The 13,800-nt window shown below is 51.8% G+C and overlaps 1 protein-coding gene across 1 annotated transcript in view; it reads left to right on the top strand.

The window, feature by feature from the left end:
- Positions 1-9,906, top strand: part of Syne3 (spectrin repeat containing nuclear envelope family member 3) — an 84,942-nt gene extending 75,036 nt beyond the window's left edge. Inside the window, 1 exon segment of the mRNA XM_028859385.2 lies at positions 7,517-9,906. Within this exon segment, the coding sequence (XP_028715218.1) occupies positions 7,517-7,726 (210 nt within the window). The 3' untranslated portion in view covers positions 7,727-9,906.
- Positions 9,907-13,800: the final 3,894 nt, after the last annotated feature.

The raw sequence follows: 13,800 nt of genomic DNA, 5'->3' as shown, positions 1-13,800 counted from the left end.
TGGACCATAGGCTGTACACCTCTGTCAGGCAGATTCTAAGTGGTAGCTACAACCAGATCCCTAGTACGGTCGTGTTCCTCAATGACTGTCTCTCCCTTTAGTCATTCATTTATTTTGTCGTCCCTGAGTCAGTGATGACTTCACGCCACACGCTGTTTAATATGCTCCAAACCCATCATCTAACAAAAGAGTGGCAGTGTGCCATCCTAGAGCGTGTGCACCTGGCTGGGTGCAGAGCGGCAGGAACATCTGTTTGGAGCTGGAGCCTGGCTGTCTCTGTGTCAGAGGGCTCTGAAGGGCAGCAGCCGTGAGAGCTCATGGCCCGATGGTCACCAAATAGCCCTGTTTAGCTACAACTAGGAGATGTCAGCCATTGTACCACTGGGTATACAAACTAGAAGGTTCTATGTGCTTATCCATGCTATGTTCAAACAAGTAGGCACATAAAAGGCTGACTTCAATTCTGGCTTCCTTTTAAGTCAACGAACCTCAGCTTCCTATGAAGAAGGAAGCCATTCATGGCGGGCAGCTTGATAATCAGAGACAATTAGGAGAGACAATTGGGAGAGACAATTAGGATGCCCTGTGAACCCAGATGGATGCACCCAGCCCTGAGATCCACTCGTCTGGATAGTTCATGAATCTGTGTTTCTGACACATTCCCAGGTGTTGGTCACACTTCTAGCTCAGGGACCACACTTTGAGAACTGGTGTTTTATGCTCTGGATTCAAATCCAGGCTCAGTCACCGGTGTGTGTGACATTTGGCAAATTACTCGACCATGATCTTCCAGTGAAGGAAAGGAGTCCACTGAACTAAAGGCTGGGAAAGTTTCCTTCCTACCAACCGGCACATAGTAGGGGCTCTCATTGCTGTGTGTGTGTGTGTGTGTGTGTGTGTGTGTGTGTGTGTGTGTGTGCCTCAGATGCCTATAGACACTGTTCCTGCTTCTTCTTCCAAGAGTAGAAAGAGCAGTGATGCACAAGTCTTGTGTTAGTCAGTTCTTGGTTACTATTACAAGATGCTTGAGGAAATCAGCTTATAAAGAGGGAAGGGTTATTTGGCTCACAGATTTTATAGAGCTTTCCCATCCATAGTCACTTGTCCCTGTTGCTCTGGGCCTTTAGTGAAGTAGTACATCATGGTGGGAACATGAGGTGGAACAAAATTACCCACCTCATGGCCAGGAAGCAAAGGAAGAGGAAGAGGAGAAGACCATGGTCTGTTCCATGGTCCTCTTCAAGGACACACCCTCTAATGGCCTAATGACCTTCCAGTAGGTCCTTTTATTTTATCATTATATTTATTTTATGTGTATGAGTGTTTGCCTGCATGTGTGTCTGTGCACCACATATGTGCAGTGCCTGTAGAGGCCAGAAGAGGGCGTCAGATCCCCTGGAACTGGAGTTACAGTTGTAAGCAGCCCTGTGGGTGCTGGGAATCCAACCTAGTCCTCTGCAAGAGCAGACACTGTTCTTAACAGCTGGGGCATTTGCAGCCCCACCTCTTAAGGATTCCATTCCTCCAAATACTGTAGCCAGGAGATCAGTTCTGCAACTCACGAGTCTCTATGGGACATTCAAGATCCAAATTCACAGTCCATATGTTGTTTTTTACTTGGTTAGGTATGTGCAAATATGATAGGGCTCTACACACATGCACATGTGCCTAAACTCACATGGGCACACACATACACACATATGCACATGCATACTTGTGCGCACACACACACACACACACACACACACACACACACATGCATGCACGCACGCACGCACATACACATGACATGCACATACACATACGCAGAGGCCAGCCAGGCAGAACAGGAGTACCTTCTGCAAACGCTGTAATCTCACCAACGTAAAAACATTCTGCCGGGCGTTGGTGGCGCACACCTTTAATCCCAGCACTCAGGAGGCAGAGCCAGGTGGATCTCTATGAGTTCGAGGCCAGCCTGGGCTACCAAGTGAGCTCCAGGAAAGGCGCAAAGCTACACAGAGAAACGCTGTCTCGAAAAAAACCAAAAAAAAAAAAACAAAAAAAAAAAAAAAAAAAAACCCAAAACATTCTATATATTATGTTCAGCCCACAGGGAAGAAAGACACCCACTGTCGAGCTGATGATTTATGTGTGGCTGGTTCCCCACATTTCCTCTGCTCCCTCCAGGCCTCAAGTCATCCAAGGCTCCAGCTATGTCAGCAGCTTCAGCCTGTTTGTTTGCATAAACAGAATAATTAAGATGTATTAAATTTGTCCTGCCAGCATGGTGGGCAGCTCGGTGCCTGTGGACGCTTGCCTGCAGCGCTCAGACACACACGAATCGTAGTTGCCTTTTGAGCGACAGCTGGGCTGTGAGTCACCCCAAGGCCTGCTGTGGCCTGGGCCGTGTCGCTGCCCTCCCTGAAAACAGTCTTTTCACTGGGGCCCTGAGCTGACTGGCGCTGCTGTACTCCAGTTTGCAAGAGCCAGGCTCTCTTGGTACATGGGCACTGCACAGTGGGACTCTGGGCACACAGGCCCACGTGTGGTGCCACCTGGGAGTGGCATGGGTTTACCTGATTGTATTCCCAAAGTTTTTTTTTTTTTCTACTTTTCTATAATCAACATTTTCCCCTTTTATTTTACATACCAACCACAGCTTCCCCTCCCTCCTGTCCTCCTGTTCCCTCCCCTTCCCAAGGTTTTAAGATTCATAATTTTTGTTTTACATTTTCACCTCTCTGGAATTTAGATTTCTGTTCCAATCTAGTCCTCCCAGGGAGCACTCATGATTACTTCCACCCACTACCAAGAAACCTTCACCTGGGATTCTTGGAGGTCAAAATCTCTGCTGGTGATTACATTTTGTTCTGGTTTTCTTTAGGCTACACTGGGGATACCCACTTAGCCTATCTATTTGGGGGAGGCCGTGCCTATGGCTCAAGTTCCCAAGAAATGGCTTTTCCCCCCTCCCTTCAACCAAATGCGGAATGTTCTGGCCCCTCTTTCTATGAGGTCATTCTCCTTGTTCTCTGCTGAAGGCACAGCCCCTCTGTGTACGTGCAGCTTTACGTGCACAGCCCCTCCGTGTGCACCCAGCTTTACGTGCACAGCCCCCCGTGTGCATGCAGCTTTATGTGCACAGCCCCTCTGTGTACACGCAGCTTTATGTGCACAGCCCCTCCGTGTACGTGCAGCTTTATGTGCACAGCCCCTCCGTGTACGTGCAGCTTTACGTGCACAGCCCCTCCGTGTGCACACAGCTTTACGTGCACAGCCCCTCCGTGTGCACACAGCTTTATGTGCACAGCCCCTCCGTGTGCACACAGCTTTATGTGCACAGCCCCTCCGTGTACACGCAGCTTTATGTGCACAGCCCTCTGTGTACATGCAGCTTTATGTGCACAGCCCTCCGTGTACGTGCAGCTTTACGTGCACAGCCCCTCCGTGTACACGCAGCTTTATGTGCACAGCCCTCCGTGTACGTGCAGCTTTATGTGCACAGCCCCTCCGTGTGCACACAGCTTTATGTGCACAGCCCTCCGTGTACACGCAGCTTTATGTGCACAGCCCTCTGTGTACATGCAGCTTTATGTGCACAGCCCTCCGTGTACGTGCAGCTTTACGTGCACAGCCCCTCCGTGTACACGCAGCTTTATGTGCACAGCCCCTCCGTGTACGTGCAGCTTTATGTGCACAGCCCCTCCGTGTGCACACAGCTTTATGTGCACAGCCCCTCCGTGTACACGCAGCTTTATGTGCACAGCCCCTCTGTGTACATGCAGCTTTATGTGCACAGCCCCTCCGTGTACGTGCAGCTTTACGTGCACAGCCCCTCCGTGTACACGCAGCTTTATGTGCACAGCCCCTCCGTGTACGTGCAGCTTTATGTGCACAGCCCCTCCGTGTACGTGCAGCTTTACGTGCACAGCCCCTCCGTGTGCACACAGCTTTACGTGCACAGCCCCTCCGTGTGCACACAGCTTTATGTGCACAGCCCCTCCGTGTGCACACAGCTTTATGTGCACAGCCCCTCCGTGTACACGCAGCTTTATGTGCACAGCCCCTCTGTGTACATGCAGCTTTATGTGCACAGCCCCTCCGTGTACGTGCAGCTTTACGTGCACAGCCCCTCCGTGTACACGCAGCTTTATGTGCACAGCCCCTCCGTGTACGTGCAGCTTTATGTGCACAGCCCCTCCGTGTACGTGCAGCTTTACGTGCACAGCCCCTCCGTGTGCACACAGCTTTACGTGCACAGCCCCTCCGTGTGCACACAGCTTTATGTGCACAGCCCCTCCGTGTGCACACAGCTTTATGTGCACAGCCCCTCCGTGTACGTGCAGCTTTACGTGCACAGCCCCTCCGTGTGCACACAGCTTTACGTGCACAGCCCCTCCGTGTGCACACAGCTTTATGTGCACAGCCCCTCCGTGTGCACACAGCTTTATGTGCACAGCCCCTCTGTGTACATGCAGCTTTATGTGCACAGCCCCTCCGTGTACGTGCAGCTTTACGTGCACAGCCCCTCCGTGTACACGCAGCTTTATGTGCACAGCCCCTCTGTGTACGTGCAGCTTTACGTGCACAGCCCCTCCGTGTGCACACAGCTTTATGTGCACAGCCCCTCCGTGTGCACACAGCTTTATGTGCACAGCCCCTCCGTGTGCACACAGCTTTATGTGCACAGCCCCTCCGTGTGCACACAGCTTTACGTGCACAGCCCCTCTGTGTACGTACAGCTTTATGTGCACAGCTCCTCTGTGTGCGCGCAGCTTTATGTGGGCTCTCCTTCTTCACTTCCTCTCTCTCCCTCCCTCCCTTCCTACAGTCTCCCATAGCCCAGGAGAGCCTCAAATTCACTGTCTGTGAGGACGAACCTGGATTTCTAACACTGCCTCTACCTCCTGAGTGCCCGTGTTACTATCATCCCCAGTTTACCCACTGCTGGGGACCAAACCCAGGGCTTCATGCACGCTTGGACAAGCATTCTACCTACTGAGCCCAGTGTCCCAGCTAATTATGGAGGCTTTTCAGTCAAGTGCGTTCTGGCGTTGGTGTTGGCCATTTGCTTTCTTGGTAGTAAGATAATGGTTACCTTTCAACAGATGCCTGGGCGGGGTGGAGTACTGCAATACCAAACCTCAGAAGGCATTGGTTGGCTTCCAATGGTAGAGGATAGCTGTCACAGCTGAGGTTTAAAAAAACAGTATGATGGGCGCTGTGATGGACACTCTCATGCCTGATCTTCAGTGCTCTTGACAGCTCTCTTCCTCTTCTGCCCGGGGACAGCAAGGCCACTTGGGGCTGGGCCGAGTGATGTCACTGAACTCTCTCTCTCTGTCACCTGATTACAGCTCAAATCTGCTGCATCCCTCCTCCTAGCTGAATAAATAGCTGGGCTTCACTCAGCCACACTGTCTCTGGCCCAGACTGGCCTCAGACTGCATTGGGTGCCATCTTCCCTCCACCCACAGAACCCCAAAGCAGCTGGGCACTGCTGAGTTATGACAGAGTTGTCACCAAGACCTTCAACACTGAGGTTTTGAACCTGACTCTGACTTCCGATGTCCACATGGGTTGCTTTCCAGGCCTCCTGTCTCCGAGCCTCCCACTCTCATACTTCCCCTACGTCTTAGAGTCTCACCCTAGCCATGGAGTCTGTAACTTCCTGGTCAGTCAGGGTAGGGAGTGTATCAGGGGTCGTCTTCCTTGCCTCTTGCTGTGATTGCACCCCCTGCAGAGGTTGTTCTGACTCCTACATCTACCCTGGTTCCTCCCTTTCTGTTATTTTCTCAATTACCCAAATGGGATGATGATACTCATTGTTGACAAAAGATAACGCTTTAACCTACAGCATCTCCTCCAGAGCCTTCTCTGACTCCTACATCTGCCCTGGTTCCTCTTTCTGCTGTTTCCCAGTTACCCAAATGTAATGACGATACTCGATGCTGACACCCACACACCTGCCCCTGAATGTGTGCTAGCCTTCCTTGAGTGAGGACAAAGTTGCCCTTCCCTGGGCCATTGCATCCATTGTCTTCCACCGTGGAAGTCAACCAGTTGCAAAGACCAGTTCAGTGTACCTTGTCTCCTCTCCCACTTCATCAGCCCGGGAGTTTGAAAAAAAGGTGATTCTATGGCCTGCCTAGCTCACACAGGGATCAAGTGAGCCTGGCCTGCACACAGATGAGACACACACAGGCTCCTCTGAGCCCTCAGTAGTGAGATCAGGGCTGCAAACCCATGCTTTTTGTACTCAGAGAATAGGGAAGAAGACATGTGGTCAAGGTAGGCAGGCCAGCCGGGAAATGTGTTCACCATGAGGACTTACACAGTTCCGTGCGTGCCTGAGCTCCCAAGGACAACAGTTATCGGTGTGCCCCAGGGCAGGCAGAGGGTTAAAGATGGTGCTGAGGGAGCTACAGTGAGAGGCACGGGGCTGGGCTCTGCCAGGCTTCTCTTCACCTTGAGCTGTTGGAGCTGGTCTGGCTTTATGGTAGTGAATGAGGCCCCACCAGGCCTTAGGAAAGAACCCCAAGCCTCAGTTGCATTGATATGACTTCTATACTCAACATGCTGGGTCAAGATGGGACCCATGTGGACAGCTGAGGCCCAGAGTGCTGCCTTGTGATTATCTTTAGTCATGGTTTCTTAGGAGAGACACCAGGTAGGGTGATGGAGAGAGCCTGGGCTTTGCAGTGTTGATGGAAGTTGAGCCTGTGTGTGATCTCAGGCTACTGACTCTCCTATAGCTTTAGTTTCTTCCTCTGTAAAATAGGCAGAGGACAACCAGCCTCCCAGAGCAGTTAGAAACATTCAGGAAGCTCATGGTCTAGGGGAAGAGTTGGGCAGGAGGCCTCGGGTACAGTGTGTGTACACATATGTACACACGTGACAAATGGAGCCTAGATGTTCGGGGTGTAATATTGGGATAGTGAAAATCTTCACAGATGGTGGGCATGAGTCTCTGTGGTCAGCTCCTGGGAACGGAGGGATAGGCAGATGGCCAGAGCAAAGAGGATGAAGGATAGGAGTTTCGCCTCCTGTGGAGCCCTTTCTCTCTTGGATAGCTTTGAGTAGGACACAGGTAATAATACTCTGTAGAGAAACTGAGGCACAGAAAGGCTCTTGGAACTGAGATGAGCTAGGATTGTCAATTTCCTTGTTAGCTTCTTAAAAAGTCTTTGTTAGAAGTGTGTGTGTGTGTGTGTGTGTGTGTGTGTGTGTGTGTGTGTGTGTGTGTGGTCGTTTTCTCCTTTTTATTCGGTCCAGGATCCCAGCCTATGAGATGGTGTGGCCCACAGTTAGGGCAGGTCTCCCCACCTCTACCCAATGGAGAACTCCCTTATAGACATGCTCAGAGATTTGTTTCCATAGCGATTCTCGATTGACAGCCAAGACCAACCATCGCGCCCCTCCCCGCAGTGGACAGACCGCGCCTGTGGTCACGCAATTTATCCAGCATGCCCTCCTGCCCCACTGGCCCCTGAACCTCGTAGTCGCTCACGGTCTGTCTTGTGTTGGTCCGCAGAGTCGACAGCAGAGGCGGTGGTGGAATCCCTGCTCTCTCCTGAAGAAAGCGTGCCGCGTGGCGCTGCCGTTGCAGCTGCTGCTCCTGCTCTTTCTTCTGCTGCTCTTCCTGCTGCCGGCCGGTGAGGAGGAGCGCAGCTGCGCCCTGGCCAACAACTTCGCCCGCTCCTTCGCTCTCATGCTTCGTTACAACGGCCCCCCGCCCACCTAGCCCACTGGGGCCTACAGGTGACTTTCTGCAGACCCGCTGAGACTGGCTGCTGGGGAAAGCTGGACGGACCAGACACCCAGAAGAGCCTCTGTCTAGATGCTGCATCTGTTCCCAGAACAAACTTGCTTTTTCTACGATGTCATTTCTGTCTATTTATACTAAATGTGTACTATGTGTGGTTAGGGAATAATGTACAGATTTTTTTTTATACGCAGTGTATGTATATGCTCAGTGTGGATAACTTTAGATACGATGTCTCTTTGTACCTACAGAAGTCCCCAGCAGTGTGTTTTCCTAATGGGATGTGTGACACTCGTGCCTTAGCATTCTGTCATCCCTGGAAGACAGGAGAAATCACATGTTACTTTTATGACAACCTGTACCCAGGAATCCAGATACAAAAGTCTCCGAGCTGTGAGCGTAGCTGAGCAGAATCGGAGCCCTGGAGCTCTTGGGCATGTGGCTAGTTTTAAAGCCACAAGGACTTGGGCTGTAGGCTAGATAAAGGAAGCGGTGATGGCCAAGAGCAGTGAGGCCAGACAAGTGACAGAGGGGTCCCCAGAGAGGAGCAGAAGAACTTAGAGAACTGACCAAGTTCCACAAAGTGATGATGGCACTTAGCCCGCCCCACCCCCACGTGGCAGCCACTGATAGCACAGACCAGTGAGACATGTCTGTGACCATGAGCGTGACCCTGTGTCTTCAGGAAGTGGCTGGGCTTTTGTTTGTGTGTTTTCTCCAGGAGAAAGAAAAAGGAAGATGAACTTGACTTTTTATTCTTATGCGCAAGGGTGAAGCCCATTGCCAGTGGCCTGGGCCAGTCCCAGGAGGCCTGTGCCATCATTGTGGTCAGGCATTCTCCGGGCTAGGGTGTGAACTGAGGGCAGAGTGGAAACACAGGCCCACACTAGGCAGAGAGGAGAAGACTCGGCCCATCTGAAGGGGTCTCCCTTCCCTTCCAAGAAGGAACTGTGCAGGCTGGTGGGACCACAGAGCTGGAGAGGTCCTACCTCTTTCCCCTGCCAGGGCTCATAATCTAGCCCCAGGCAGGAATAAACAGGTGGGCTCCAGGTATGTGTGGCAGAGGCCTCTGGAAATATGACCAGGGAATTCCGGGATGATTCCTAAGTGGGTTAAAACTGGATCAGGTTTACCCTAAACTGACACTTTTTTTTTTTTTTAGGAAATACTTAATGCCCCCTTTTTACAGATGGAATTTGTTTGGTAGGTGGGGGGTGCCCTCAGGCATTAGCATCAGATACACAACCACAGTGTTAAAGACGCAGAGAGGCACTTTAAACATAACGAATATTGAGGCCCTAAGAGTGACTCCAAGGTTACCACCCTATGCACACAGACCAAGTCCCTCCCAAGCTGGCATCAGGCTACACCACGTACAGCCTTCATCTTAGCACAGAACCTGGGAAAGGCAAGCAGGACAGCAGCACTTTGGGCTTGTTACTTGGTCTATGACCTCAGCCATAAGGCCTCCCCTGCACGCTGCCATTTTGCTGGGAAATCAGGGGCTGGTGAACCCTGACCTCAGACCCAGGTAGCCGAATCCTGATGCTCACTAAGATCATTGGTCTACCACTCGGTCAGAACTGTGGCAAAGGACGTCAGCACTTCCTTTTCCGCTTTCCCATCTCACAGGTAAGAAACTTGAGGCCCAGAGAAGGGAAGTCGCTTCCCCACAGCCACACAGCAAAGAACCTATAAAGCCAGAAATGGGCTGGTCACCACCGTCCTCAGGTGATATCGTGTTCGTTATATAGCATAGCCTCCCCACATCTCCCTTCCCAGGGCAAGGACGTGGCTCAGAGATAGCACACTTACCCAACAGGTGTGAGTCCTGGGTTCCATGCCCAGAACTTAAGAGAGAAAAAGAAAAAGCAGAAAAGAGAGCTGTTTACTATGAATGTAGTTGTGTCTTGTCATAAATGGCTGGGGAGGGTGTAACTGCAATACGTGGGTGGTGGGGTGGTGGGACATATCTCTGTTTTTTAACTATGACAATGACACTGTGGATTGCTTGTTTGCATAACTTTTTTAACAGAGGGGGACTGATATTTTTATCTCTTTCATATGAATATAGCTGGAATATGACATACTAGCCATTTCTGGGTGCTTTTCTGATGTAACTTCTTTTGCTTAAAGTGCGTATAGACACCTGCTACTGTAATGTCACCTCCTAGCCAATTACCATAGAGTTGGAAGGTGTCCCTGGAGAGAAGTGTTGGAGCTTAAAAAGCTTAAAAAGTCTTTGTTAGAAGTGTGTGTGTGTGTGTGTGTGTGTGTGTGTGTGTGTGTGTGTGTGTGTATACGTACGTGTGTGTTATTTGTCCTGTAGACAGTGCTCACATGTAACCTACCTAGGTTAGCCTAGGAATGTGTGTGTGTGTGTGTGTGTGTGTGTGTGTGTGTGTGTAAGGATCCAAGCAGGTACTATCGATGCTGTTGGTCCCCTACCCTGTGTCGCTTTCTGCTCCTGTGGCCCCATCTGTTCTCTGAGTGCAGAATGCAGGAGCAGAGACTGTTTATAATGTAGTTGGACTAAGTAGAGTTAGGGGTCAGGACAATGGGTGAGCTAGGAAGTCCTGGAGGTGCTGGCGGGAAGGGCTGAGGCGCTGCTCACTAGGCTGTGCTGGTTTGGAAGAAAATGCCTCCCAAAAGGAGTGGCACTATTAGGAGGTGTGGCCTTGTTGGGGCAAGTGTGTCGCTGTGGGGAAGGGCTTTGAGGTCTCTTTTGCTCAAGCTCCTCTCAGTGTGTGACAGTCAGTCGACTTCCTGCTGCCTTCTGGTGGAGATGTAGGCATCACCACACCTGCCTGCATGCCACCCTGCCCCCTGCCATGATGGTAATGGATTGACCCCTGAAACTGTAAACCATCACCCCAATTACATGTTTTCTGTGTAAGAGTTGCTGTGGTCGTGGTGTCTCTTCACAGCAATCGAATCCCTAACTAAGACACAGACGATGCCTTTCAGTGGGGAATCGGCACCAAAGGGCTGGCATTCCCATACTGCCCACCCCGATTCAAGCCTGATAGCTCTTCATCCCTAAGCGTGAGGTGAGAAACAGAGGCTTTTAAAGATATAAAGCCACTTGCCCACATCCAGGTGAGACTGGAATCCAGGGTTATTGGACCCTGGGGAGAAAGGACTTTGGGCTGGGGCCACTAAGCTGCAGTCTCTGTGGCCTCTGGGAATGGTGTCCCTGAGTGGCAGCTCTCTGCTCTCAGCTCCATTGGGGTGGGGTTAACGAGACTCAGCTTCCTGTGGCTCTCTGAGGAATCCCCTCAGCAGGCACATCCCTGCAGGTCATTGGCCATCAGCCTCATGTCGCTCCAAGAGGCAGGACTTGCCACACACCCTGGAGCTGAGGCCTCCTCTGCCCCTGTGAAGTCCCCCATCATTGACTGCTCATCCCTCAGTTTCCTGTGGGACCAGAGTCCTAAGATACTTTAGAGGAAGGGAACTGGGGTTCCTCTGCCACTGGGATGAGGGGAATGACAAGCCCCTCATGAGCTACTGCTGGGAGGCCGGGTGCCAAGGGTGTGGGCCACCCTGCGAGAATGCCCAGGCTGCCTGACAGCGAGAGAGACTGAGGGGGCCCTTCTTTTTCCATGCAATGTGGAGTCAGGACAGGCCAGATCAACAAGCTCTGTGGAGGGGTTGAGAATCTGAGGCGAGCTGATCTGGCTGGGGTAATCAGATGGGAGACAGAGACAGAGGCCAGTCAGGGACCACAGAGGCGGAGGGCTGCTAATGCACACTAAGTAGCCGTGAGGCCACACTTTATGATGCATGTGTTTACCGCTGTGAGACGGGAGACAGCAAGAAAGGGAGATAGGAAGTAGGGAGTAGGAGGGAGAGAAGGAAGGAGAGAGAAAGAGGAAGGAAGGGGGAGGGAAAGGAGAGAGGGGAAGATGAATAGACGGATGGATGGATGGATGGATGGATGGATGGATGGATGGACAGATGGACGGACGGACGGATGGATGGACGGATGGATGAATAAAGTATCCTGTCCCCTCTTCATTCTAACCCACATATTAAGCCCTTAGAGTCCCTTCTTGGGGCCATACATATTGGAACGTTAGGGTAAATGAAGTCTAGGCCCTGCCCTCCGATCTAGACCAGGAAGGGTCTGTTCTGTTTAAGATGCTGAATCCAGACCAGGGCCTTGGCCCTTGACTTTGCTCCTCTGCCTCCCACGGGTGCTGCTCAACCTACCAGGAGCTGGAGGGCCACGGAGGAGACACAGGGGGACCTGGGGATAAGTAGGAGGGTGTCTCCCGGCTCCTGCAAATTAAATGTGGCTGTGACTATGAGGACAGAGGAGATGTACTAGGGAGGCCAGATGAGGGACAGAAGAAAGGGCCTGGGCATAGCAGAAGGGAAAGGAAGCTCACTGGCTGCGCCTCTAGAGGCCCCAAGGTAGATCCTTGAGGTCTGAGCACCAAGGCTTGGCAGGGGGCCCAAGGCTGTCTCTCGCTGTGGACATCTAAGATTTTAGACACAACCCAGGAGGGGTCATACCCCACTTCCCTGTCTCAGGGGGATCTGCCTACAGCAGAGGTTCCTCTGTTCCCTCACCCTAGTTTTGTACTCTTTCCAGGTCAGCATAGAAAAGAGAAGTGGGCCATTCCCTCCCTTAATGTACCCGTGGCAGACATGAGTAGTTGATCATTGAGCCTTTCTCTCTCTCCAGCCTGAATGGACTTCCTGGTCCTCAAACCACCTAAGTGTTACTGCTAATCTGTCCTGTGGGAAAAAGCACCTGCTTGTCATCCTCATCCTTATTCCTAGCCCCCTCAGAAGACAAAATTCTTGCCTGCTTCTTCCCCCCAACCCCCACATTAACTTTAGAACATCCCAGTAAAAATCAGTTCTTCTTAGCAAGGAAGAATGGATCAGGCTGGTGCCTAGGTGTATCGGCCACTACTGGAACCAAAATCCCAGGCTCATTCTGAGTTCCACCTCTGGGTCTCATGCTCTGTTGGCAGAAGTTGGAGGCATGGCCCTTAGAAGTTCCAGGAATGGCCTCTGTGCTGCCTGCCAGCCCCTGCTAGTTGTCAGGAATCCCTGAGCCCTTCAATCTACTCTTGGAACACCTGTCCTGCAGAGCCTGGGCTGAACCTGCCACCCTGCTCTGTGTTCAAATCTCCAGGAAGAGCACAGTATTTCAGTCATTCTTGGCTCCACTGAGCTCCTGAGAGCAAATCCCGGAGAGGGAAAAAGCGCTGCAGCTTTTCCAGACTAGCACTAACCTTCTAGCAGGTCACTGAGGCCCACCATCACCAACAGACAGAGCCCAGGCGCCTCTCCAGCACAGGGTTGCCCCTGGAGGAATGAAGATCAGCCGACATTTCCCCCTCAACCCCAAGGCACGAGCGGACAGCTTTCTGTTTATTGACTTAAGAGCAAGTGGGGAGTTGTTCTAAAAAACAACTGAGGAGCAAAAACCTGGGGTCTCCTGGCACAAGCCATACAGGCAGCCCACATGGCTCAGCATCCTCCAGGCACCTGCTTGCCTTCGGTTCCCATGGTAACATCACAGGTACCCACAGGATGGTACCCAGCCATCCCTGAACACAGGAGACAGCAGAGGCAGAAGAGTTCGGCTTCCCAAGAGATCCCAGGCTTCCTTTCGGGTCCTTCGGTCCCTGCTCAGGGCTATTGTGCTAATTCTCCAGCCAGGCCACCTGTGCTCCTGGTGACACTGGGCAGATGAGGGACAGAGCCTGTGGCCTCTCTTTCAGTTCTAAGGGAAGAGAGCGAAAGAGACCCACAAGCAATGGCCTGCAATACAGCCCAGCTCCTGAGAACCTGGGCAATGGAGTCACGAGCTTATGTTTAGGTGCTGAACCCAGAGCACAGACGGGGTTAGCAAACTGCCTAGAGACAGCCAGCCAGTGAGTAAGTGAGACATGTAGGATCTGAACCCAGGGTCACAAGTTGGGTGTTTTTCTGACACCGTGTGGAACTTGCCTTCGTCTTCCCTTGCTTTTCTTTCCCTTGTGGACCACAGGCCACTGTTACTCCCGCACCTGGGTAGCCCGTTGGAAGAT

The sequence above is a fragment of the Peromyscus leucopus genome, chromosome 14 (genome assembly GCF_004664715.2).
Source record: "Peromyscus leucopus breed LL Stock chromosome 14, UCI_PerLeu_2.1, whole genome shotgun sequence".
Taxonomy (NCBI): domain Eukaryota; kingdom Metazoa; phylum Chordata; class Mammalia; order Rodentia; family Cricetidae; genus Peromyscus; species Peromyscus leucopus.
Note: the sequence above shows the minus strand (reverse complement) of the source record. Positions and strands in the feature narration are given on the sequence as shown.